This window comes from Tachyglossus aculeatus, chromosome 26, assembly GCF_015852505.1.
Source record: "Tachyglossus aculeatus isolate mTacAcu1 chromosome 26, mTacAcu1.pri, whole genome shotgun sequence".
NCBI classification, from domain to species: Eukaryota; Metazoa; Chordata; class Mammalia; order Monotremata; family Tachyglossidae; genus Tachyglossus; species Tachyglossus aculeatus.
Genome location: NC_052091.1, coordinates 17,269,528 through 17,295,790, shown reverse-complemented (window position 1 = coordinate 17,295,790; position 26,263 = coordinate 17,269,528). Strand labels below are relative to the sequence as shown.

Below are 26,263 nucleotides of genomic sequence, written 5' to 3'. Positions count from 1 at the left end.
ATGTGCGGTACAGTTCTTGGCGCATAGTAAGCCCTTAACAAATCCCATTAAATACATAAATAAAAATAAAAATAAATAAAAATAAATGAATAAATAAATAGATGCAGGAGCACTGAGGAAACGGAGGTGACTGAGATGATGGGGCTTTAGTGAAGAATGCCTTCCTGCCTTCTAGACTGTGAGCCCGCTGTTGGGTAGGGACCGTCTCTATATGTTGCCAACTTGGACTTCCCAAGCGCTTAGTACAGTGCTCTGCACACAGTAAGCACTCAATAAATACGATTGAATGAATGAATGAATGGAGGAGGTGACTGTTAAAAATCAGTCAATAGTATGTTGGGAATACTGTCTATCAATGTAACAACACTATCAGTGATGATAGTAGCAAACAGTAAACTAAACAATAAAATAAAATAAACAATCAATAGCTTATTTTGAGAATCAGTGTAGTCTAGTGGAGAGAGTACGGGCTTGGGAGTCAGAGGACCTTGATTAATTAATTCATTCATTCAGTCGTGTTTATTGAGCGCTTACTGTGTGAACAGCGCTGTACTAAGCGCTAAGTACAATTCACCAACGAATAGAGACAATCCCTGCCCACAACGGGCTCACAGTCTAGAAGGGACTAATCCTGGCTCTGTCACTTGTCTGCTGGGTGACCTTGGGCAAATCACTTAACTTCTCTGTGCCTCTGTTTCCTCATCTATAAAATGGGGACTAAGACTGTGAGCCCCAGTGGGACGGGACCCTGCCCAACCTGATTGGCTTGTGTCTACCCCAGCGCTTAGAACATAGGCCCATTCTCTATCCACTAGGCCATGCTGCTTGATGGTGCTTTGTAAGTATTCAGTCAGTGTCATTATTTTTATTATATCAGACGAGTTGTAAGTGCTTACTACAGTGCTCTGCACACAGTAAGTGCTCAGTAAATACGATTGAATGATTGATTGTAGCAGTAGTGGTATTTATTGAGTGCTTACTGGGTTCAGCACACTGTACTAAGTGCCTGGGAAATACGAGCTGTATAAGTGACACATAACCTGCCCACAGGGCGCTTATACTTAGCTGTTTCTCCTGCAGTCCTTAGCTGCAGTATCATGAGGAAAGACATAATCAGACTGGTGAAGGTCTAGAAAAGGACAGTCAAGAAGATTAGGGGGATGGAGCATCTTCTGGGTGAGGGTAGGGTGAAAAGAATGGGAATTCTTCAGCCTGGAAAGGCAAATCTTGAAGTTGGTAAATTTGGAATTGTTTTTCAGTGAGGGCAGCCATTGAAATTTACAGGTGCAGGAGGGTGGGGAGGATGCAAACATAAGGAAACATTTCTTGACCCGTGTGTGACGCACATGTGGCGTGTTTCCCCAGGAAGTTGGGCAAGTAGCTTCCCCTCTATCCGCATAATTATTGATCACTGAAATGAATTCCAACATATTAGTAATGTGTGATGTTTTCCCCAACAAGTCATGCTTTCCAAGTCCTCGCTGTTCCTAAAACTTAATCATCTAATCTATCAGTTTTCCAGGGTTGGAAGTGAGTTACATTGACAACCCACCCAGTCCTCTTGCATATTGGCTGTTTATGACAATAGGCTGTACTCTCTTGCTGTGAATCTCACCACCTCCCCTTCTGAGTTCTTTCCCAATTCTTGGACAAACTCCAGCCATTTCCAGCAATTATTTTCGTGTCCTGTTGTCGAGTCCATCAGAAAATATCCTGTATGTGTCAAAATAGTTTGATTCTGTTCCTCTGACCAGTCAACTAGAAGAAGACAAACATTTGGACAAGGAATCAATCAATGGTATTTACTGAGTGTTTACTACTACTACTAATGATAATAATTGTGGTATTTTCAATCGTATTTATTGAGCGCTTACTGTGTGCAGAGCACTGTACTAAGCGCTTGGGAAGTACAAGTTGGCAACATATAGAGACAGTCCCTACCCAACAGTGGGCTCACAGTCTAAAAGTGGGCTGTTAAGTGCTTACTGTGCATCAAGCACTGTTCTAAGCACTGGGGTAGGTATGAGATAATCAGGGTGGACAGTCCCTGTACCACACGGGGCTCACAGACTTAACTCCCTTTTTCCAGATGAGGGAACTGAGGCCCGGAGAAGTGAAGTGACTCACCCAAGGTCACACCGTAGACCAGTGGTGGAACCAGGATTAGAACCCCAGTCTAATGTGCTCTATCCAGTAGGCCATGCTGCTTCTCGTCTTATTTTTGCCTCCAACGGCTAATCTGAGAGGTCTGTTATTTAGGAAACATATCTGTACTAGCCATCAGTGGTATTTATTAGACACTTTCTTTGGGCAGAGCACTGTACTAAACCCTTGGGAGAATTCAGTAGATTTAGTAGTCATGACCTCTGCCCTTGAGGACCTTACAGTCTAGCAGGGGAGACAGGTGCTAGAAGAATTACAAAAAGGAGAAAGAAGGAGCAGAGTGAGAGGGAAGGGTAGAAGAGCGTTACAAATGTTTCTAGCAGGTGAGAAGTGATGGAGTCAGAGGTATATGGAGAAGGGGAAGAATTGGAAAGCAGCTAGTAGATCTCTTCTTTCATGTGAACATTCATTCATTCTTTTATTCAATCGTATTTATTGAGCACTTACTGTGTACAGAGCACTGTACTAAGTGCTTGGAAAGTCCAATTCAGCAATAAGGAGAGAGGATCCCTGCCCACAGCGGGCTTACGGTGTAGAAAGTTTGCGTACGCTGATGAAGCTTAGAGCTATGCCATCTAAAGTTACCCATAATTCATTCAATCATATTTATTGAGTGCATACTGTGTGCAGAGCACTGTACTAAGCGCTTGGGAAGTACATAAGGGAAAGGCCGAAGCCGAAGCGTTAGACAAAGTCGATTCACCTGGGCTGGGCGGCCGTGACAGCATGGGAAAGAGTCAAAGGCGGATGAGAAGCAGCGTGACTTAATGGAAAGAGCCCAGGTTTGGGAGTCAGAGGTCGTGGGTTCTAATCCCGGCTCTGCCACTTGTCAGCTGTGTGACTTTGGGCAAGTCACTTAACTTCTCTCTGCCTCAGTTACCTCATCTGTAAAATGGGGATTGAGACTGTGGGCCCCACGTGAGACAACCTGATTACCTTGTAAGCACCCCAGCACTTACAACAGTGCTTGGAACACAGTAAGCGCTTAACAAATGCTATCATTATTATTATTGTTATTAACTTGTACTTCCCAAGTGCTTAGTACAGTGCTCTGCACACTGTAAGTGCTCAGTAAGTACGATTGAATGAATGAATGAATAAATTAGAACAATTGGCCGGATCAGGGGGTTCAGGAGTCGAGGAGGAGGAGAAGCAGTGCTGCCATGGGGAAGAGAGGACAGAGTTAGAGAAGATGAGGATGAATTTGAAGTGAGCAGAGTTGGCGTGATGCCTGAATTTCCCCCAGCCACTCTCTGTCCGCGCAGTAGTGGAGGAAATGCATTGCAGAGGTGATCCAGGGCTGGGCCAAGAAGGAAGAGGGTCACTGGGGGGATAGAGGTGAGACACAGACACAGCACAAATGTATATATCTGTATATATTTGTCATTTATTTATTTATTTATTTATTTATTTACTTATTTATTTATTTACTTATTTATTTACTTATTTATTTATTTCTATTAAAGTCTGCTTCCCCCCACCCCCCAGACTGTGAGGTTGTTGTAGGCAGCAATGTGTCTGTTTGTAGTTCTATTGTACTCTCTCAAGTGCTTAGTACAGTGCTTTGCACCCAGTAAGTGCTCAATAAATATGAGTGAATGAATGAATGAAAAAAGTTAAGTGAGGTGGAGCGGGCAGTGAAGACAGCATTGATTTGTGCCCCGAGAGGGGAGGATGGACTGTGAGCCCGTTGTTGGGTAGGGATTGTCTCTATTTGTGGCCAAATTGTACTTTCCAAGCGCTTAATACGGTGCTCTGCACACAGTAAGCACTCAATAAATACGATTGAATGAATGAATGAATGGATTCCAAACGGCAAACTCTGGCCTCTTATAAATAGAGGATATCTACAGATTGGATGACTCTGAGCTGAGAATAATAATAATAATAATAGTAATAATAATGATGATGATGAAGATGGTGATGATGATTATGATTGCTTCCACTCTCCAGAGAAGTGATTAACTTGTATCTACCCCAGTGTTTAGAACAGTGCTTGAACCTTAGGAAGCACTTAACGAATGCCATAAAAAAGTGCAGTGTAGGAAACGGATGAACAGTATCACTCTTCTATCCAGGAGATTACTAGCATATGCTTCAGATGCAAGCTCTGAGCATGTGTCACCTACAAATCTGGCCTTTTATAGCTTTGTCCATTTAATAATAATAGCAATTAATAACAAAAATAATTAATAATAATAGTAGTAGTATTTGTTAAGTGCTTACTATAGTCTGAAGGAGCTGAGTCCCAATCGTGGTTCCACCACCTGTCTGCTGTGTGACGTTGGTCAAGTCAATTCACTTCTCTAGGACTTAGTTCCCTCATCCGTGAAATTAGGATTAATACTGAGAATCCTGTGTGGGCATAAAATATGTCCAGCCTAATCATCTTGTATTTACCTCAGTGCTTTGTATAGTGTCTGGCACATAGTAAATGCTGAAGAAATGCCAACTTGATAAATTTGTGTCTACTCCTGTGCTTAGAACAGTGCTTGACACATAGTAAGTGCTTAGTAATAATAGTTCTTATTATTACTATTATTATAGTAACAAATACCATAATTATTATTATTACTGTTATTATTATTAATAGGAGGAAGAGAGCTACCTTGGTGGATGTGCGGAGGGAGGGCCAGGGGGAGGACGTGGGCCAGGGGCTGGAGAAAGAGAGAAGGGAGGTGAGGTAAGAGGGGACGAAGTGATGGAGAGTCTTGAAGCCGAGAGTGAGGAGTTTTTGCCTGATGCATAGGTTGACTGGTAGCCACTGGAGATTTTTGAGGAGGGGAGTAACATGCCCAGAACATTTCTGCACAAAGATAATCCGGGCAGCAGCATGAAGTATAGACTGAAGTGGGGAGAGACAGGAGGATGGGAGATCAGAGAGGAGGCTGATGCACTAATCCAGTCGGGATAGGATGGGAGATTGAACCAGCAAGGTTCCTCGAAAAACAAACAAATGGATTTTAGAGCATATGAACCCAGGTGGTCTTCGGAAGGCCAAATAACCAGACTTAGATGAGCATATTTTGGACATATAATCAGGAGGACTAATTCTCCGGAGAAGACACTAATGCTAGGAAAAGGCCAGGGAGAGTGAGGAAGAGGCGGATCAGCAGCTAGGTGGATAGAGACCCTAACAACGATAACGGAAGAACCATTAGAAAGGTTGCAGATTATGGCAGAGGACAGGACGTTCTGGAGAAAGTATATCCATGGAGTCGCTTTGAATCGGAAATGTCTCGAAAGCGCTTGATAATAATAATAATGATAAACCATTGTTTTCCTCTCTCTCTTTAGGTCGGATCTTGGACCTGAAGACAGGGACGGTGAAGAAGGAGGGCCAGCAGTCTTCCATGAGGATGTGCATGGGGTCCAGGCGTTCATTCATCTGCAGGATGAGGTCAGTTTCATTAAGTCCCGGCTGGATCTCAGTGGACTCCATCCCTGTCTGCTCAGGAGTTGTTGTGAGAAGAAGCTGCTGAGAAGCAAGTGTGGCCTAGTGGATTGAGCCCGGGCCTGGGAATCAGAAGGACCTATTATTAAATTCTCCTCCATTTAATAATAATGATGGTCTTTTTTAAGCACTTGCTGTGTGTCAAGCACTATTCTAAGCGCTGAAGTAGATGCAGGGTAATCAGGTTGTCCCACGTGGGGCTCACACTTTTAATCCACATTTTACAGATGAGATTGGGGACCTTGTAGTTCAAACTGCCCTGTTCAAGTCCAAATAAGTGTGGTATTTGTGTAGCACTTACTTTGTGCTGGGCACTGTACTAAGCACTGGGGTGGATACAAGCAAATCGGGTTGGACACAGTCCCTGTCCCACGTGGGGCTCACAGTCTCAATCCCCATTTTGCAAATGAGGTCACTGAGGCCCAGAGAAATGGAGTGACTTGCCCAAGGCCACACAGCAGCCAAGCGGCAGAGGCAGGATTAGAACCCATGACATTTTGACTCCCAGACTTGTGCTCCATCCAATAAACCAAATTCCCCTTGGCCAATCTTCCCCACCATGGGCCATTTAGGGGAGCGTCTGGCTGCCGGAGGGGGCTTTGTTGTTTTTTTTTTAAATAGCATTTGTTGAGCACTTACTATGTGCCAGGCACTGTACTAACTGCTGGGGCAGATACAAGCTAATCAGGTTGGATACAGTCCCTGTCCCACACAGAGCTCACAGTCTAAATCCCCATTTTACAGATGAGGTGACTGAGGCCAAGAGACATGAAATGACTTGCCCAAGGTCTCAAAGAAGACAAGAGGTGGAGCTGGAATTAGAACTCAGGCCCATGCTCCACTAGGCCACACTGCTCTGGTTGCTTGACATTCATTAAATGCCCATGGTTCAGGTTATCATTAAGAATAATAATAATAATAATAATAATAATAATAATAGTGTTAATTGCTTCCTAGGTGCCCAGCCCCCTCTCAGGGTCACACCTGAAGAGTTTCCAGTAGTTCTCCAGTCTTGACTACGGGAGGGAGAATCAAGCAGATTCCCATTTCATTCCTAGTTTGGGCTAGTGGGTGGAAGGCAGTCTACTACAAGTCAAAACTCACCCGTGCTGGGCAGCAGCAGCAGCATGGGAGAGAGTAGAGGGCAAAAAACTCAAGTTTACTGAGCAGAAGAAGGCGTTGGTAAACCAATTCCATATTTCTCCCAAGAAAACTCTATGGATTCACTACCAGAATGATTGCGGATGGAGAGTGGGGCGTTCTGGGAGAGATGTGTCCGTGGTGTTGCTATGAGTTGGAGTCGACTAGACAGCATGAGACAAGACAAGACAAGGTGCCCAGCACTGAAATAAGCTAGAGTAGAAACAAGATAATGGGATTGGACACAGTCCTATCCCATATGGGGCTCACAGTCTAGGCGGTTGGGGAAACAGACATTAAATCCCCATTTTACAGATGAGGAAACTGAGACCCAATGAAGTGAAGCAACTTACCCCAGGTCATAAAGCAGGTGAGTGGCAGAGCCAGGATTAGAACCCAGGTCCTCCGACTCCCAGGGCTGTGCTCTTTTCGCTAGGTGCTGCTGCTTACCATTCTGAACAAAAATCAGTCTATCAATCGGTGGCATTTAATGAGTTCTAAGTATGTGCAGAGCACTGCTCTAAGCACTAAGGAGAGTACAATACAACAGAATTAGCCGATGAGAGGCCCGGGCTCTACTTTAGACCATAAGCTCGTTGTAGGGAGGGAGTATGTCTGTTTATTGTTGTCCTGTACTCTCCCAAGTGCTTAGTACAGTACTCTGCACAGAGTAAGTGCTCAATAAATATGAATAAATGAATACACAGCCCCACACTATAGCCTCATTTCCATGACAGATTGGGAGTCAGAGTAATTGTCAATAAATAATGGTATTTATTGAGTGTTTACTGCTTGCAGAGCACTGTACTAAGCACTTTGGGATAGCACCCATCCCAGGGTGAAGAAGGAGAGGCTGGCAATATAGAGCACGGGCTTGGGTTCTAGTCCCAGCTCTGCCACTCGTCCACTGTGTGACTTTGGATAAGTCACTTCGCTTCTCTGGGCCTCAGTTCCCTCACTTGTAAAATGGGGATTAAGACCGGGACAAGGACTGCATCCAACCTGATTTGCTTGTATCCATCCCAGTGCTTAATTCGGCTCCTGGAACGTAATAAATGCTTAACAAATACCATTAAACAAACAACAAAAAAACAACCAAAAATGAAATGGCATTGGAGCTCCCCAGTGAGACAGATAATTTTGTCCAGTGCTCATGGGAAGGGACTAGTGCTCCCCAGAGATACAGATAATTAAGACAGTGCTCAGGGAAAAGGACTGGAACCCCCCAGAGAGACAGATAATTCTGTCCAGTGCTCATGGGACAGGATTGGTGCTCTCCAGAGAGACAGATAATTATGACAGTGCTGATGGAAAGTGAGACAGATCATTCTGCCCAGTATGCCTGGGAAGGGAACATAATTGGATTCCAGGATCTCCCCAGGTAAGTTCAGCACTTAGGGAAATTGCTTCCCATTGTCTGGACAGGAAGTGAATTGGAGTGAAAAGTTTTTGAGGGGATGGAAGAAAACAGAGCCCGCCCCATTGGGCCTCCAGGCTGTAAGTTCATCCTCTAATAATAATAATTATGGTATTTGTTAGGCACTTATTATGTGGTAGGCCCTGTATTAAGCGCTGTAGTAGATACAAGCCAATAGGTTGGACACAGCCCCTGTCCCACGTGGGGCTCGCAGTCTCAGTCCTCATTTTACAATCAATCAATCAATCAATCGTATTTATTGAGCGCTTACTGTGTGCAGAGCACTGTACTAAGCACTTGGGAAGTACAAGTTGGCAACATATAGAGACAGTCCCTACCCAACAGTGGGCTCACAGTCTAGAAAGTGGACTCACAGTCTAGAAAATGGGATGAGGAAACTAAGGCCCAAAGAAGTGATTTGCCCAAGGTCACAAGGCAGACAAGTGGCAGAGTCAGGATTAGAACCCATGACATTCTGACTCCGAGACCATGCTCTATCCATTAAGCCATGCTGCTTCTCTAGACTGAAAGCTCATTGGGGACAGGGGAATCTGTCCGATCTGTTGTTCTACTGTACTCTCCCAAGCGCTTCCTACGTTGCTCTGCACACATGACTCCAGCCCTCAATAATAATATCAATAATTGTTGTGTTTAAGTGCTTACTATGTGGCAGGCACTGTACTAAGCGCTGGGGTAGACACAAGCAAATCAGATTGGTCGCTCAGTCTTACCCACGAGACCCCTGGACCTTGCCAGCACTCGCTGGAGGAAGAGCTTAGTACAGTGCTCTGCACACAGTAAGCGCTCAATAAATACAATTGAATGAATCTGTCCAATCTGTTGTTCTACTGTACTCTCCCAAGCGCTTCCTACGTTGCTCTGCACACAGGAACTGACTGACTGACTCCAGCCCCCAATAATAATATCAATAATTGTTGTGTTTAAGTGCTTACTATGTGGCAGACACTGTACTAAACGCTGGGGTAGATACAAGCAAATCGGATGGGAGGCTCAGCCTTACCCACGAGACCCCTGGACCTTGCCAGCACTCGTTGGAGGAAGAGCTTAGGACAGTGCTCTGCACACAGTAAGAGCTCAATAAATACGATTGAATGAATGAATGGAGGGATTCAAAACAAGGAGGTCAGACTCCCAAGGCAGACTTCACTTGGGGGGTCTCACTGCCTCAGACCATTGTTACGCCGGAATGCGAACCATTGTGCCTTCGGGTTTGTTCATTTCCATTTTCCCTCTTCTGGATCAAAGCTTCTAGGCAGGATTGCCACACTGGTTCTGGTTCCCTTTCAAGCGGTAATATTAAAAATATGTTGTCAAAGAAGAAGTCACGTGGTTAACCAACAAGAGAGAAATGGTTGATGGTTCGTTTGTCATCGCCCCAGTTGCATTGGGATGGCATTGTTTTAGGGCTCATTATTCTTGGTTACACATGAGTAAACAGAACCATCGGTGGGGTAGGGAACGGTAGTTGTTGGCGTTTGGATAGCTACAGCGGTTTGATCCCAGAACCCTAGTACGGACGTGACATTGAACATTTTGTCCTTGGGATGTTGGGTGTGCCGTGACCCAGGTGAAAAGCTCCAGAAGAACCTGCCTGCCTGCTGGTCGGAGATAATAAAAATAATAGTAGTATTTGTTAAGCGCTTACTATCTGCCAGGCACTGTACTAAGCACTGGGGTGGATACAAACAACTTGGGTTGGACACGGTCCCTTTCCCACATGGGGGTCACAGTCTCAATCCCCATTTTACGGATGAGGTAACTGAGGCACCGGGAAGTGAAGTGACTGGCCCAGGGTTGCACAGCAGACAGTGGCAGAGCAGGGATTAGAACCTGTGACCTTCCGACTCCTAATCCCGGACTCTATTCTCTATAACGTGCTGCTTCTCTTCCGGGCCTCCTTGCTCCACCTCTTGTCTGCTGTGTGACCTTGGGCAAGTCAATTCACTTCTCTACACCTCAGTTACCTCATCTGTAAAGTGGGGATTAAGATTGTGAGTCCTACGTGGGCAGGGTCTGTGTCCAGCGTGATTAGCTTGTATTCATTCATTCATTGAATCGTATTTATTGAGCGCTTACTGTGTGCAGAGCACTGTACTAAGCACTTGGGAAATACAAGTTGGCAACATATAGAGACAGTCCCTACCCAACAATGGGCTCACAGTCTAGAAGGGGGAGACAGACAACAAAACAAAACACACAGACGGGTGTCAAAGTTGTCAGAACAAAAAGAATTAAAGCTAGATGCACACCATTAAGAAATTAAATAGAATTGTAAATATGTACAAGTAAAATAGAGTAATAAATTCATTCATTCATTCAATCGTATTTATTGAGTGCTTACTGTGTGCAGAGCACTGTACTAAGCCTTGGGAAGTCCAAGTTGGCAACATATAGAGACGGTCCCTACCCAACAGCGGGCTCACAGTCTAGAAGGGGGAGACAGACAACAAAACAAAACATATTAACAAAATAAAATAAATTGAATAGTAAATATGTACAAGTAAAATAAATGGCTTAACATAATATAAATATCATAAAATATAAATATCATTAAAAAACCCTTCCATCCCATCTTGCATCCTCCCAGCATCCCCCAGCCAAAGCTGGGTTGCCTATTCAGAGAAACAGTGTGGCCTAGGGGAAAGAGCACGGGCCCAAGAGTCAGTGGAACTGGGTTCTAATCCCGGCTCTGCCATGTGCCTGCTGTGTGGCCTTGGGCAAGTCACTTCACTTCTCTGTGCCTCACTTACCTCCTCTATAAAATGGAAATGAAATCGCATTTCCTCCTGCTAAGATTGTGAGCCCCATGTGGGCCAGGGACTGTGTCCAACTTGTTTAACTTGTATTTACCCCAGTGCTTAGTGCAGTGCATTGCACATAGCAAGCCCTTAACAAATACATAATAATCAGTCATATTTATTGAGCCCTTTTTTATGGTATCTGTTAAGCTCTTACTATGTGCCAGGCACTGTTCTGAGACCTAGGACAGATACAACCAAATCAGGTTGGACACATTCCCCGTCCCACGTGGGGCTCAAGGTCTTAATCCCCATTTTACAGAGGGGGTAACCGAGGCCCAGAGCGGTGAAGTGACTTGCCCGAGGTCACGTGGCAGATAAGTGGAGCCGGGACTAGAACTCAGGTCTTTCTAAGTCCCAAGCCCGGGCTCAATGTAGAGGAATTGGTAGACACGTTTCCTTCCCATTGTGATAGTTCAGGACGAGATTGTTGGGAAAGTGAACCCAATGGGAGAGGTATGAAAAGGAGAGAAGGGGTAGCCCAATCCTCTCCGCTCTGGTCGAGCCACTCTGGAAAACCCTGGGAGGGGACGGTGGTCCAAATTGCTGTCTAAAGTGGCTTTGTTCAATCATTCAGTCAGTCAATTGTATTTCTTGAGCGCTTACAGTGTGCAGAGCACTATACTAAGTGCTTGGGAGTGGACACTACAACAATAAACAGACACATTCCCTGCCCACAATGAGCTTCCAGTCTAGAAGGGGAGACAGATGTTAATAGCAATAAATAAATGACAGATATGTACATAAGTGCTGTGGGGCTGGTAGTGGGGATGAGTAAAGCGAACAAGTCAGGGTGATGCAGAAAGGAGTGGGAGAAGAGGAAAGGAAGGCTTAGTCAGGGAAGGCCTCTTGGAGGAAATATGTCTTCAGTAAAGCTTTGAAGGTGGGGCGAGTCACTTTCTGTTGGATATGAGGAGGGAGGGCATTCCAGGCCAGAGGCAGGACAGTGGCGAGGTAGACAAGATTGAGAAACAGTGAGAAAGTTGGTCTGTCCATGCTTTTGATGCCTGTCCACCTGCTTTGTTTTGTTTTGTTGTCTCTTCACGCTTCTAGACAGTGAGAGCGTTGGGTAGGGATTGTCTTTATCCATTGCCAAATTGTATTTTCCAAGCACTCAGTACAGTGCTCTGCACACAGTAAGCGCTGAGTAAATACGATTGAATGAATGATTGAATGAATTAGAAAAGCAAAGCATGCAGGGCAGGTTGTAGCGAGGGCTGTGTTCCCGGGAGAGTCCGATTTTTGTTCTCCAAGCTCTGCTCCGGTCTTAACACGCTCCTCCAAATCCTGTTTGCTCTCAGGTGTGGCAACGCCCCACTGGACCACCTACCTCTAAACCGAATAACCACCATGCGGAAAAGGTACAGGTCAGTACAATTCATTCAGAGGTATTAATCGAGCGCTCCTGGGTGCAGAGCACTGTACTAAGCATGATCCCACTTGGTGGTTGATGGAGCCAAGGGGGGTGGCAGTTCTCAGCCCGGATCCTGGCGGGGAGTCACCTCCTTGGCTGGATCTCGGGCCTGTTCATCCTGCTCATCCCTATTTGCATTCTCTCTCTTCAGGAACGGGCTCGGCCCAGTGAAAGAAGGCGAAGCCCAGTATGCCGTTGTCCATTGCACGGGCTACATCAAAGCCTGGCCTCCTGCGGGTAAGAAAGGACGGAGGGAATCCTCGCAAGGCCGTGAGCGGTTATAGTATTTCTTAGGGGCTTACTAGGCGACGAAAACTTCACGACCTGCTGGGGGAGAATCCGCATTGGGATTTAGGCACAGTCCCTGACCCTAAAGGAGCTCGTAATCTAAGAATGTGAGAGGAAAAGAGGGGGCCAAGACAGGCACATCATTATTAGTAATCGTATTTATTGAGTGCTTACTTTGTGCAAAGTACGGTACTAAACGCTTGGGAGAGTACAATAAAACATCAGACACATCCCCTGCCCACAACAAGCTCACAGTCTAGAGGATCATGAATGATGAAACCATTAAACACTAAAATAGCATAGAGGGACTGTCTCTATTGCCGAATTGTACTTTCCAAGTACTTAGTACAGTGCTCTGCACACAGTAAGCACTCAATAAATACGATTGAATGAATGAATGAATGAAATAAAATAATAATCCCTTTGTTCTCCCCCCAACTCTCAGCCCCACTGCACTTATGTACATATTTGTCATTTATTTATTTATATTGATGTCTGTCTCCCCCATCTAGACTCTAAGCTCATTGTGGGCATTCATTCACTCATTCAATCAAATTTATTGAGTGCTTAACTGTGTGCAGAGCACCGTACTAAGCGCTTGGAAAGTACAATTCAGAAATAGAGACAATCCCTGCCCACGCAGGCCGTACAGTCTAGAAGTGGGGAGACAGACATCAAAACAAGTAAACAGGCATCAATATAAATAAATAGAATTAGAGGTGTATGCATGTCAAAACAAGTAACAGGCATTAATATAAATAAATAGAATTTTAGATAGGTACATATATACCCAAGTGCTGTAGTGGGGGGAGAGGAGGTAGAGCAAAGGGAACAAGGGAAGGGAAGCGGAGGGAAAGGGGGGCTTAGTCTGGGAAGGCCTCTTGGAGGAGGTGAGCCTTCAGTAGGGCTTTGAAAAGGGAAAGTATGATTGATGAATTTGAGGAGGGAGGGTGAAGTGGGCCAAGGGTTGACGCCCAACAGGCACAGTGAGAAGGTTAGCACCAGAGGAGCGGAGTGTGTGGCCTGGGATGTAGAAGGAGAGAAGGGAGGTGAGGTAGAGGGGGCAAGGGGATGGAAAGCTTTGAAGCCAATAGTGAGGAGTTTTTGCTTGATACGGAGGTTGATAGTCAACCACAGGAGATTTTTAAGGATGGGGGGCGGGGGGTGACATGCCCACAACGTTTCTGTAGAAAGATAATCCAGGCAGCAAGATGAAGTATGGACTGAAGTGAGGAGAGATAGGAGATTGGGAGGTCAGAAAGGAGACTGATGCAGTAATCCAGTCGGGATATGATGAGTGATTGTACTAATGTAGTAGCGGTTTAGATGGAGTGGAAAGGGCGGATGTTGGTGATGGTGGGAAGATGAGACTGGCAGGTTTGCTGATGGATTGGATTTGTGGGGTGTATGAGAGAGCGGAGTCAAGGATGATCCCAAGTTTGCAGGCTTGTAAGATGGGAAGGATGGTAGTGTCACCCACAGAGAAAGGAAAGTCAGGGAAAGGGCAGGGTTTGGGAGGGAAGATCAGGAGCTCAGTCTTGGATATGTTGAGTTTTAGGTGGCAGGAGGACATCCAAATAGAGATATCCTGAAGGCAGGAGGAGATGCAAGCCTGGAGGGAGGGAGAGCAGGGGAGGAGATACAGATTTGGTTGTCATCTGCACAGAGAGCAAATGAGTTCACCAAGGGATGGGAGAATAGAAGGGGACCAAGAACTGACCCTTCAGGAACCCCTTACAGTTAGGGGTTGGGAGGAGGAGGAGGAGCCCGCGAAGGAGACTGAGAAGGAACGGCCAGACAGATAAGAGGAGAACCAGGAGAGGACAGAGTCTGTGAAGCCGAAGTTGGATAAAGTGTTGAGGAGAAGGGGATGGTCGATAGTGTCAAATGCAGCTGAGAGGTCGAGGAGGATTAGGATGAAGTAGGAGCCATTGGATTTGGCAAGGAAGTTATTGGTGACCTTCGAGAGGGTGATGTTGTGTCTGCTTATTGTTGTATTGTACTCTCCCAAGCGCTTAGTACAGTTCTCTGAACACAGTAAGTGCTCAATAAATACGATTGAATGGATGAATGAATGAATCTGAAGCTAGGATAATTTTGTTCCCTTGTGTCAGGTCTGCTCCTCTATAGTCAGTTTGTCTTGTCTTATGCTGTCGAGTTGCCTCTGACCCAGAGCGACGCCATAGACACATCTCTCCCAGAACGCCCCACCTCCATCTGCAATTGTTCTGGTAGTGAATCCATGGAGTTTTCTTGGTAAAAATACGGAAGTGGTTTACCATTGCTTCCTTCCGCGCAGTAAACGTGAGTCTCCTCCCTCAATTCTCTCCCATACCGCTACTGCCCAGCATCAGCGCTTAGTACAGTGCTTTGCACATAGTAAGCGCTTAATAAATGCCCTCGTATTATGGGTGAGTTTTGACTTGTAGCAGATTGCCTTCCACTCACTACCCACTGGCTGAGATAGGAATGGAATGGATATGCCTCTACTTGACTCTCCCTCCCTTAGCCAAGCCGAGATGCAACCCTGAGAGGGGCATAGTCAATTTATCCACCTAAATTCCCCATGTATTGGAGTGCTTCAAAGTCCACATTGGGTATGCCTAACCACTAAAGCTCAGCTTTCCAGTTTATTTTGATTTTCTGGGGGCAGGGTATTACAATAATAATGATAATAATAGTACTTGTTAAGTGCTTACTGTATGTTACTATGTTTTGTTTTGTTGTCTGCCTCCCCCTTCTAGACTGTGAGCCTGCTGTTGGGTAGGGACCTTCTCTATATGTTGCCAACTTGGACTTCCCAAGCGCTTAGTACAGTGCTCTGCACACAGTAAGCGCTCAATAAATACGATATGTTGCAACTTGTACTTCCCAAGCACTTAGTACAGTGCTCTGCACACAGTAAGTGCTCAATAAATAGGATTGAATGAATGAATGAATGAATGAATATGCCAAGTACTGTTCTAAGCACTGGGGTGGTTACAAGCAAATCAGGTTGGGCACAGTCCTTGTCCTATGTGGGGCTCACAGTCTCCACCCCCACTTTACTGATGAGGTAACTGAGGCAGAGAGAAGTGAAGTGATTTCCGCAAGATCACACAGCAGACATGTGGTGGAGCTAGAATTGGAACCCAGATCCTTCTGACTCCCAGTCCTGTGGTCTATCCTGCCCGAGGTCACACTGAGCAGACAAGAGACGGGGTCAGGATTAGAACCCAGGTCCTCCAACTCCCTGGCCCTTTCCACTGGGTCACGCTGCTCCTCACTTAGAAAGGTGCTTAATTCGCTTGCTCCATTTGCAAAAAGGGAAGCCCTGGAAAAAGGAAGATTAGCCAGTGGAATATTAATAATAATAATGATTATGGTACTTGTTGAGGGCTTACTATGTGCCAAGCACTGTACTAAGCGCTGGGGTAGATACATGTTAGGTTGGACACAGTCCCTGTCCCACATAGGGCTCACACTAGCAGCATGGCATAGTGGCTAGAGCCCGGGCCTGGGAATCAGAAGGCTATGAGCCCCATGTGAGAAGCAGCGTGGCTCAGTGGAAAGAGCCCGGCCTTTGGAGTCAGAGGTCAGGGGTTCAAATCCCTGCTCCGCCAATTGTCAGCTGTGTGACTTTGGGTAAGTCACTTAACTTCTCTGTGCCTCAGTTCCCTCATCTGTAAAGTGGGGATGAAGACTGTGAGCCCCCCGTGGGACAATCTGATCACCTTGTAACTTCCCCAGTGCTTAGAACAGTGCTTTGCACATAGTAAGTGCTTAATAAATGCCATTATTATTATTATTATTATTATTATTGTTATGTGGGACAAATTCACATTCTAGTAGGCGGAGACGGACGTTAGCATAAATACATAAATTACAGATATGAACCTAAGTGCTATGATGCTGAGGGAGGGGTGAATAAAGGGAGCAAATCAGGGCGACGCAGAAAGAAGTGGGAAAAGAGGAAGTGAGGGTTGAGGGAAGGCCTCTTGCAGGAGGTGTGTCTTTCAATAAGATTTTGAAGGTGGGGAGAAAAATTGTCTGTCGGATATGAAGAGGGAGGGCGTTCCAGGCCGGTGGCGGGATGCGGGCAGGAGGTAGGAGATGAGATAGATGAGCTCAAGGTTCAGAGAGTAGCCATACGATTGAATGAATGAATAATTTTGTAAAAAAGTGATCCAGGCAGCAGAGTGACGTATGGACTGGAGTGGGCAATCTGTGGTATGTAGTGAGTGCTTTCAATGTGCAGAGCACTGTACTAGGCGCCTGGGAATTATCAGGCACTTTCCCTGCCCATGATGAGGTTACAGTCTAGAGGACGTGACAGCAATAAGAAAGACAGTGTATGTTTCATTAAAAACCATTTGCACAGGGAGACTGTGAGCCCGTTGGGTAGGGGCCATCTCTGTATGTTGCCGACTTGTACTTCCCAAGGTAGATGAGCAACGACTGGAGGTTTTTGAGGACTGGGGAAACCTGAACTGCTTAGTACCGTGCTCTGTACACAGTAAAGTCTCAATAAGTATGATTGAATGAAAAGGAGGCTTTATAAGCTGATGGCTCTTCCCTTCGTTGGCTCTTTCCACCCCTTCACCAGGCCTTCTTTTGTTTGGTCTGGAGAGAACCTGGCAGAAGAACCAGGGTGTTCACTTCTAGCGATGCCCAGGAAATCGCCAGCCAACTTGCAAAATTTAGAAACATTAATTTCCCCCGTAGACACCCATTTCATCGGATTGACATCCATTGTTCAGGAGAGTCATTCCCGGCCAGTTAAGGAATCTTTTTTTCCAGGAAAAAGTCCATATGATGTTTTTTTGGTTCAGTCCATAACAGTTCATGGAAAATATTTGGTTAATGGACTACAGTATGTCAACATGCAACAATGTTGTAAGGAGTAAATTAAATCCAAGATTTTTGTCCCCAGGGGAGACTTTTTGAGGTATTTCAATAGCCGGTAACAATGGGGACCCCCCCAACCCCGTCCCACCAATCCTGAAATCCCACTAAACTCTAAGCTCTTTGAGCTTGAAAGACTGTAATATTTGTATTTTCATTTTCTCACCATCCACCCTGGATTTTCGGTAACAGCTCAGCCTGCTCAGCCACGACATGCCAAAGGAATTATGTTATTTTCGGGTTTTGGCTTGACTCGGGAATAGCTTATCCAAACCGTTCCACTTGATTCTGCAGAGCCCAGCACTGTCTCAGGACTCCCACCGTGGCCTCGGATGGTCCGTGGCTGGAAGGGGGAGGGGGAAGGGGGCGTTTCTGGTGTTCGTGACTTGGGGGGGAGGTGAAGGGGGCCGTTTCTTGTGTCTGGGACTGGAGGGGGAGGGCACAGGACCATTTCTGGTGTCTGGTTATCATGTGGCCTGCAGAAGTTGGAGACTGTTTCAGAAGACTGTGAGCCCGCTGTTGGGTAGGGACCATCTCTATATGTTGCCAACTTCTACTTCCCAAGCGCTTAGTACAGTGCTCTGCACACAGTAAGCACTCAGTAAATACAATTGAATGAATGAATGAATGAACCATTGCCCACAACACATCGGGAAACAGTGCAGGCCTAGTGGGAAGAGCCCGGGCCTGGGTGGGTTCTAATCCCAGCTCTGCCCCTCATCCGCTGTGTGACCTGGAGCAAGTCACTTCACTTCTCTGGGCCTCAATGCCCTCATCTGGAAAATTTGGATTAAAACTGTGAGCTCCACGTGGGACATGGACTCTTCTCTGGGCCTCAGTTCCCTCATCTGGAAAATGAGATTGACTGGGAGGCCCATGGATATGGACTGTGTCCAGCTTCATTAGCTTGTATTTACCCCAGCACTTAGCGCAGTTTCTGGAACATAGTAAACACTTAAATACCAAACAACCAAACAAAAGCCAAGAAAACAATAAAAAACAGAAAGCCCAGTTGAGTGTTGACTGAGTGAGAAACAGCTTGGCTTAGTGGGTAGAGCACAGATTTGGGAGTCAGAAGAACCTGGGATCTAATCCCGACACCTCCACTCATCTGCTGTGTGACCTAGAGTCAGTTACTGAAGTCACTTGAGAATAATAATAATAATTATGATGTTTGTTAAGCGCTTACTATGTGCCAGGCACTGCATAAAGCCGCGGGGTAGATACAAGCAAATCAAATTCATTCAGTCGTATTTATTAAGTGCTTACTGTATGCAGAGCACGGTACTAAGCACTTGGGAAAGTACAATAAACAGTGACAGTCCTTGCCCATAACAAGCTCATGGTCTAGATGGGAGGAGACAGCATCAATGAAAATAAATACAATTATATATACAGATATATACATAAGTGCTTTGGGGCTGGGAGTTGGGGGAATAGCAAAGTGAGCAAGTCAGAGCAGCAAAGAAGGCAGTGGGAGATGAGGAAGAGTGGGGCTTAGTCTGGGAAAGCCTCTTGGAGGAGATGTGCCTTCAGTAAGACTTTGAAGTGGGAGGAGAGTAATTGTCTTTCAGATTTGAGGAGGGAGAACGTTCCAGGCCAGAGGCAGGACATGGGCCAAGGGTTGGCTGTAAGACAGGTGAGATCGAGGCACAGTGAAAAGGGTAGCTACTAGAGCAAAGTGTGTGGGCTGAGTAGTAGAAGGAGAGAAGTGAGATGAGGTAGAAGGGGGCAAGGTGATGGACTGCTTTAAAGCCAATGATGGGGAGTTTTTGTTTGATGTAGAAGTGGGTGGGCAACCACTGGAGATTTTTGAGGAGGTGGGTGAAATGTCCTGAATGTTTCTGTAGAAAGATGATCCGGGCAGTAGAGTGAAGTAGGAACTGGAGTGGGGAGAGATGAGGTTGGGAGGTCAGCAAGGAGGCTGATGCAGTAATCTAGGCAGGAGATAGAATGAGTGATTGTATTAACGTGGTGGCAGTTTGGATGGAGAGGAAAAGGCAGATTTTAGAGATGTTGTGAAGGTGGGACCGACAGGATTTGGTGACGGATTGGATATGTGGGTTGAATGAGAGAGAGGAGTCAAGGATAATGCCAAGTTTAACGGCTTGTGAGACAGGAAGGATGGTGGTGCCGTCTACAGTGATGGGAAAGTCAGGGAGAGGACAGGGTTTGGGTGGAAAGATAAAGAGCTCTATTTTGGACATGTTAAGTTTGACAAAGTCCCTAACCCATGTGGGGCTCACAGTCTCAATTCCCGTATTCCAGATGAAGTAACTGAGGTATGGAGAGGTGAAGTGACTTGCTCAAAGTCACACAGCAGACAAGGGTTGGATCCAGGATTAGAACTCATGACCATCTGATTCTCAGGCCCGTGCTCTGTCCACTCTGCCATGTTGCTTTTACCTGAATCTCAGGCCATGGCCGGTGGATTGGACCCCTTTGCGGTTCGACCTTGGCGAAGTTCCCCAGGCAGGGCTGGCTGTCACGGGAGGGTGGTGGTCTTAGCCGGGCCCCCCTCATCCCTGATCCCTGCACTGGGACCGGCCCGCTGCCATCGGCTCGCTCTCCGACCTGAGAAGGAGCATGGTCCAGTGGACAGGGATGGGGCTGGGAGTTAGAAGGACCTGGGTTCTAATCCTGACTCCTCCACTCGACTGCTGTGTGATCTTAGGCAAGTCACTTCACTTCTCTGTGACTCAGTTACTTGAGCTATAAAATAGGGATTAAAACTGTCACTTCACTTCTCTGTGACTCAGTTACTTGAGCTATAAAATGGGGATTAAAACTGTGAGCCCCATGAGAGGCAGGGACTGTGTCCAACCTGGTAAGTTTGTATCTACTCCAGTGCTTAGAACAGTGCCTGGCACATAGTAAGTACTTAACAAATGCCATTATTATTATTATTACTGTTATTCTCTGTGCCTCCATTACCTCATCTGTAAAATGGGATAGGACTGGCAGCCCCATGTTAGACATGGAATGTGTCTAACCTGATGAACTTGTGTCTATCTCAGCACTTAGTACAGTGCCTGGCACATGGGAAGCACTTAACAAGTACCATTAAAAAAAGGAAAACTACCTGGTGGCTGGATTCCCCAGTAAATTGCATTCAACAGGATAGTCTGGGTTTTTTTTTTTGTTTATTTGTTTGTATGGTATTTTTCAAGCACTTATTATGTGCCAGGCTCTGTACTAAGCACTAGGATAGGTATAAGATAATTTGGTTGGACACAGTCCCTATCCCATAGAGGGCTCACATTTTAGTTTCCATTTTACAGATGAGGTAACTGAGTCCCTGAGAAGTTCAGTGATTTGCCCAACATCACACAGCAGGCAAGTAGCAGAGGCAGGATTAGAACCCAGGTCCTTCTGATTCCCAGCCCATGCTCTTTCCACTAGGCCCACTCCTTCTGTTCCAGTTCTTAGCTAGAATAATAATGATAACAATAATTGTAGTATTTGTTGTAGTATTCATTCAGTGCTTACTACGTGCCACGCACTGTATTAAGTGCTGAGGTAAGTACAGAATCATCATGTTGGCATGGCTCAGTGGAAGGAGCCCGGGCTTTGGAGTCAGAGGTCATGGGTTCGAATCCCTACTACACCGCATGTCTACTGTGTGACTTTGGGCGAGTCACTTAACTTCTCTGGGCCTCAATGATCTCATCTGTAAAATGGCGATGAAGACTGTGAGCCCCCCGTGGAACAACCAGGTCACCTTGTAACCTCCCCAGTGCTTAGAACAGTGCTTTGCACATAGTAAGCGCTTAACAAATACCGTTATTATTATTATTATTATTAAATCCTGCTTACACAGGACTCCCAATCTAAATTGGACATTCCCTCTTATACCGTAAGCTTCTTGTGGGCATGGAACATTTCTACCAACTCTATTATGTCATATACTACCAAACACTTAGTACAGTTCTTTTTTTTTAATGAGCCCCATTCTCCCCAACCTTTGGGGCGGCACTGGTCGTTTGGTGTGACTCGATTCAAACTGAGGGGGGCTATTTTGGGGCATTTCCTCGTACTTCGATCTCCCGAAAAATAAAGGCCCTCTGAAACCACATCCCTCATTAGCCCTGTTGGAACAAGGACACGTGACCTGATTCAGGAGAGAATGGACCCTTCTCGGAGACACTGTGTACCAGCCAAGCTGTGGGTCTGGAAAGGAGATGTCACGAAGACTCTTTTGTCAAAAATGACCCTGAGGTGAAAAAAACTACTTGCATCTAAACAAGAAATGCATCAACGTCAACCTTTGGGGCGGCACTGGTCATTTGGGGGGCGGTGCGGTGTGACTCAATTCAGACAAACTGAGGGGGCTGTTTCGGGGAATTTCCTCATTTCTCACCTTCTGGGCAAATGGCCGTGTAACATGTGGAGAACAGGAAGAGGAACTTGTGCTCAGCAAAGCGTGACCTGTGGAGACTACACATTTCTCTTGATGGGAGGATCTATTTAAGGTTTTAAATATGAAATATCACAGCGTGGCCTAGTAGAAAGATCACGGGCTTGGAAGTCAGAGGATATGGGTTTTAATCCTGGCTCTGCCACATGTCCGCTTTGTGACCTTGGGCCGGTCACTTCATTTCTCTGGGCTTGGTACATAGTAAGAACTGAAACAGTAACATAATTATTATTATTAGAGAAGTAGCGTGGCTTGGGAGTCCGAGGTTGAGGGTTCTAATCCTGGCTCCGCCACTCATCAGCTGGGTGACTTTGGGTGAGTCACTTAACTTCTCTGTACCTCAGTTACCTCATCTGTAAAATGAGGATTAAGACCGTGCGCTCCATGTGGGATAACCTGATTACCTTGTATCTACCCCAGTGCTTTAAACAGTGCTTGACACATAATAAGCACTTAACAAATACCATCATCATTATTATTATTATTATTATTATTGTGAGCCCCACGTGAGACAAGGAGAATACAGCATAACAGCATTGGAAGTCATGTTCCTTTTCTAGACTTACAGTTTAGAAGGGGAAACAGACATTAATATACATAAATTAAGTTCCTGTGAACTAAGTGTACAGTGAATATCAAATACTTTAAGAGTACAGATCCAAGCGCATAGATGATGCAGAAAGGAGAGGGAATGGGAGAAAAGAAGGCTTAATCTGGAGAAGGCCACTTAGAGAAGATGTGATTTTAAAGGCTTTGGAAGTGGGGAGCGGTGGTCTGTCATTTATGGGGTGGGGGAATTTCCACATTGGTAAAGGGTCAACAGTGAAGTAGATAAGACTAAGGAATGGGGTAATTTGGCATTAGAGAATTAGTGTGCAGACTGCATTGTAATAGGAAATCAGCGAAGTAGGGTAAGAGTGTGTGCATTGATTGAGTGCTTTAAAGCCTATGGTAAGGAGTTTCTGTTTGTTGCTGAGGTTGATGGGCAACCACTGGGGTTTCTTGAGGAGTGGGGAGGGGTAAACTGAATTGTTTTTTCAGAAAAATGATCAAGAAGCAGGTTGAAGTAAGGACTGGAATGTGGAGAGATGGGGGACAGAGAGGAGGCTGATGCAGTAATCAAGGCAGGATAGGAAAAATGCTTGGATTAACATGATAGCAATTTGGATGGAAAGGAAAGGATGGATTTTAGTGATGTTGTGACGGTAGAACCTACAGGATTTGGTGACAGGTTGGTTAGGGGAAGCAGTACGGCCTATTGGATAGAGCCCGGGCCTGGGGGTGTGGCACCTGTCGGCTGTGTGACCGTGGGCAAGTCACTTCACTCCTCTGGGCCTCAGTTACCTCATCCGTAAAAGGGCGATCGAGACTGTGAACCCCACTTGGGACGGGGTCTGTGTCCAACCTGATTTGTTTGTACCCATCCCAGCACTTAATATGGTGCCTGTCACGTAGTCTGTGCCTAACAGATACCCCAATTATTATTGTTATTATGGCAGTTGAATGAAATAGATGAGTTGAGGATGATTCCAAGGTCAGGGGATTGAGAGATAGGGAGGACCAAAGTGTTGTCTAAAGTGAAGGGAAAGACACAGGGAGGATAGGGATTGGGTGATAAGATGAGGAATTCTGTTTTGGGCACGTTTAGTTTAGTTTAGACATGGTTCCACTCTCTGTAGGAGTTTGGAGAGGAATGGTAAGAGGTGGATGGGATGATAACTAGAAGGAGGGGTTTTTTTAGGAATAGGGGACTCCTGAGTGTATTTGAAAGCAGTGGGGAAGAAGTCATTGAAAAGTGAACCACTGAAGATGGTGGCCGGTTAGGGAAGCAAGGAGGGGGTGAATGTTTTTATGAGGTATGAAAGGATGGGGACATGTGGAAGAGGTGGATTTTAAGAGAAAGTAGGAGATGGGATGAGAACACTGTATTAAGCGCTTGGGAGAGGACAATATAACAGGTACATTTCCTGCCCATAATGAGTTCACAGTCTTAAGGACAGTAAGAGAGTAAAACTCCTCTCCCTTTCCCAGTGAGTCTGGGGGAGTGGGACAAGATGAGCCTCCTCCACCCCCGACCCCGGAAAGAGCAGTAGGGGAAAACAAAACAGTCACCTAGTTTCAGAGATGGTGTGGAGGAGCAGTGACCGGGTCAGAAACAGGTCAAGGAAGAAAGGAAACTTTCTCAAGATGGAGTGGGAGTTCCACAGGCTGTACTTGGTTGAGGCTGTTGGCGGGGGGCTTCAGGGGGGTGAGGGGTTGAATAGGAGTGGGTTGATGTGGGCCGGCATCGGTGGAGAGGGATAAAGAGTGGTGCTGGGAAAGGATAATAGGGGTGGGGAAGGGGAGGTGAGGTGAGGCTAGTCCAAGGAATGGGGAGGGATTGGATAGGATTGAGTTGAGGAGGCTTGGCGTGAGCCAGAGGGATGAGAAGAAGTCCTGAGAGAGAGGGGTTCAGGAGCGGACGAGCCGGGATTCGAAACCCAGGCCCTCTGATTCTCACGCCCGTCCCCTTTCCACGAGGCCATGCTGCTTCTTTAATTTCTTGTTTTAGTCTCATTGCCTCTCCCTTTCTTCCCCTCATGCTCTCAAAAAAAAAAAAATCAGTAGATAACATAACGGTACATGTTAAATACTTTCTATGTGCCAAGCACTGTTGTAAGCACTAGAATGGATACAAGTTCAACAGGTCGGACACAGTCCCTGTCCCACGTGGGACTTGTACTCTTAATCCTCATTGTACAGATGAAGAAATTGAGGCCCAGAGAAGTGAATTGGCTTGCCCAGTGATACACAGTAGACAAGTGGCAGAGCTGGGATTAGAACCCACAGCTAATAATAATAATAATAATTGTGGTGTTTGTTAAGCGCTTACTATGTGCCAGGCACTGTACTAAGCGCTGGGGTAAATACAAGCAAATGGGGTTGGGCCCAGTCCCTGTCCCACATGGGACTCCCATTTTCAATCCCCATTTTACGGATGAGGGAACAGAGGCTTAGAGAAGTGTAGTGACTTGCCCAAGGTCACCCAGCAGACAAGGGACAGAGTCAGGGTTAGAACCCAGGTCCTGCTGACTGCCAGGCCCATGCTCTATCCACTAGGCTACCCTGCTTTCTTGGCTGTTATTTCTCTGCAGGGGGGTCAGTGCTCCCTTGCCAACCAAGCCCCCTCTCCAGGACCATCCGGGCTCATCTCTCCGGCCACCAGCTGATTCTGGGTCCGGTACCTTGTATTCATTCATTCATTCATTCAATCGTATTTATTGAGCGCTTACTGTGTGCAGAGCACTGTACTAAGCGCTTGGGAAGTACAAGTTGTATCTACCCCAGTGTATGGAACAGTGCCTTGCACATAGTAAGCGCTTAACAAATGCCATTATTATTTTTATTAGTAGTAGTAGTAGTAGTATTCTCTGTGCCTGTTCCCTCATGTGTAAATGGGGATGAAGACTGTGAGTCCCACGTGGGACAACCTCATCACCTTGTATTCATTCATTCATTCATTCATTCATTCAATCGTATTTATTGAGCGCTTTGTGTGTGCAGAGCACTGTACTAAGCGCTTGGGAAGTACAAGTTGTATCTACCCCAGCGCTTAGAACAGTGCCTTGCACATAGTAAGCGCTTAACAAATGTCATTATTATTATTATTATTATTCTCCGTGCCTGTTCCCTCATGTGTAAAATGGGGATGAAGACTGTGAGTCCCATGTGGGACAACCTGATCACCTTGTATTAATTAATTAATTCATTCAGTCGTATTTATTGAGTGCTTACTGTATGCAGAGCACTGGACTAAGCTCTTGGGAAGTACAAGTTGTTGCTTTGCACATAGTAAGTGCTTAATAAATGCCATTATTATTATTACTATTATTATTATTATTATTATTACTATTATTATTATTATTCTCTATGCCTGTTCCCTCATCTGTAAAATGGGGATGAAGACTGTGAGCACCCCCCGTGAGACAACCTGATCACCTTGTAAACCTCCTCCGCACTTAGAACAGTGCTTTGCACATAGTAAGCGCTTAACAAATGCCATTATTATTATTATTATTATTCTTATTATTATTACAGAGGGTGCACTGGGGTGCTTGGTTTCTGGTCCCTGATTCTGCCCGTGCAAATCCACCCCTCAAGTATGGGTGGATCCTGGGGCATCAAAGTCATCTGCCACCACCCCCTATTCCCTTGAGCAGCAGGGAAAGCCCGTTTCTCTAAATTTTGAAATTCCGACAAAGGCACGTAGTTTGGAAATCTCCGATGA

The 26,263-nt window shown here is 45.8% G+C and overlaps 1 protein-coding gene across 2 annotated transcripts in view; it reads left to right on the top strand.

Moving 5' to 3' along the window:
* Window positions 1-26,263, top strand: part of ARNT2 (aryl hydrocarbon receptor nuclear translocator 2) — a 202,591-nt gene that overhangs the window by 111,578 nt on the left and 64,750 nt on the right. For both annotated transcript variants that reach the window (XM_038767479.1, XM_038767478.1), the window contains exons 6-8: window positions 5,461-5,563; window positions 12,295-12,360; window positions 12,559-12,644. In XM_038767479.1, coding sequence (XP_038623407.1) covers window positions 5,461-5,563; window positions 12,295-12,360; window positions 12,559-12,644 — 255 coding nt within the window. The remainder of the gene's footprint in view (window positions 1-5,460; window positions 5,564-12,294; window positions 12,361-12,558; window positions 12,645-26,263) is intronic.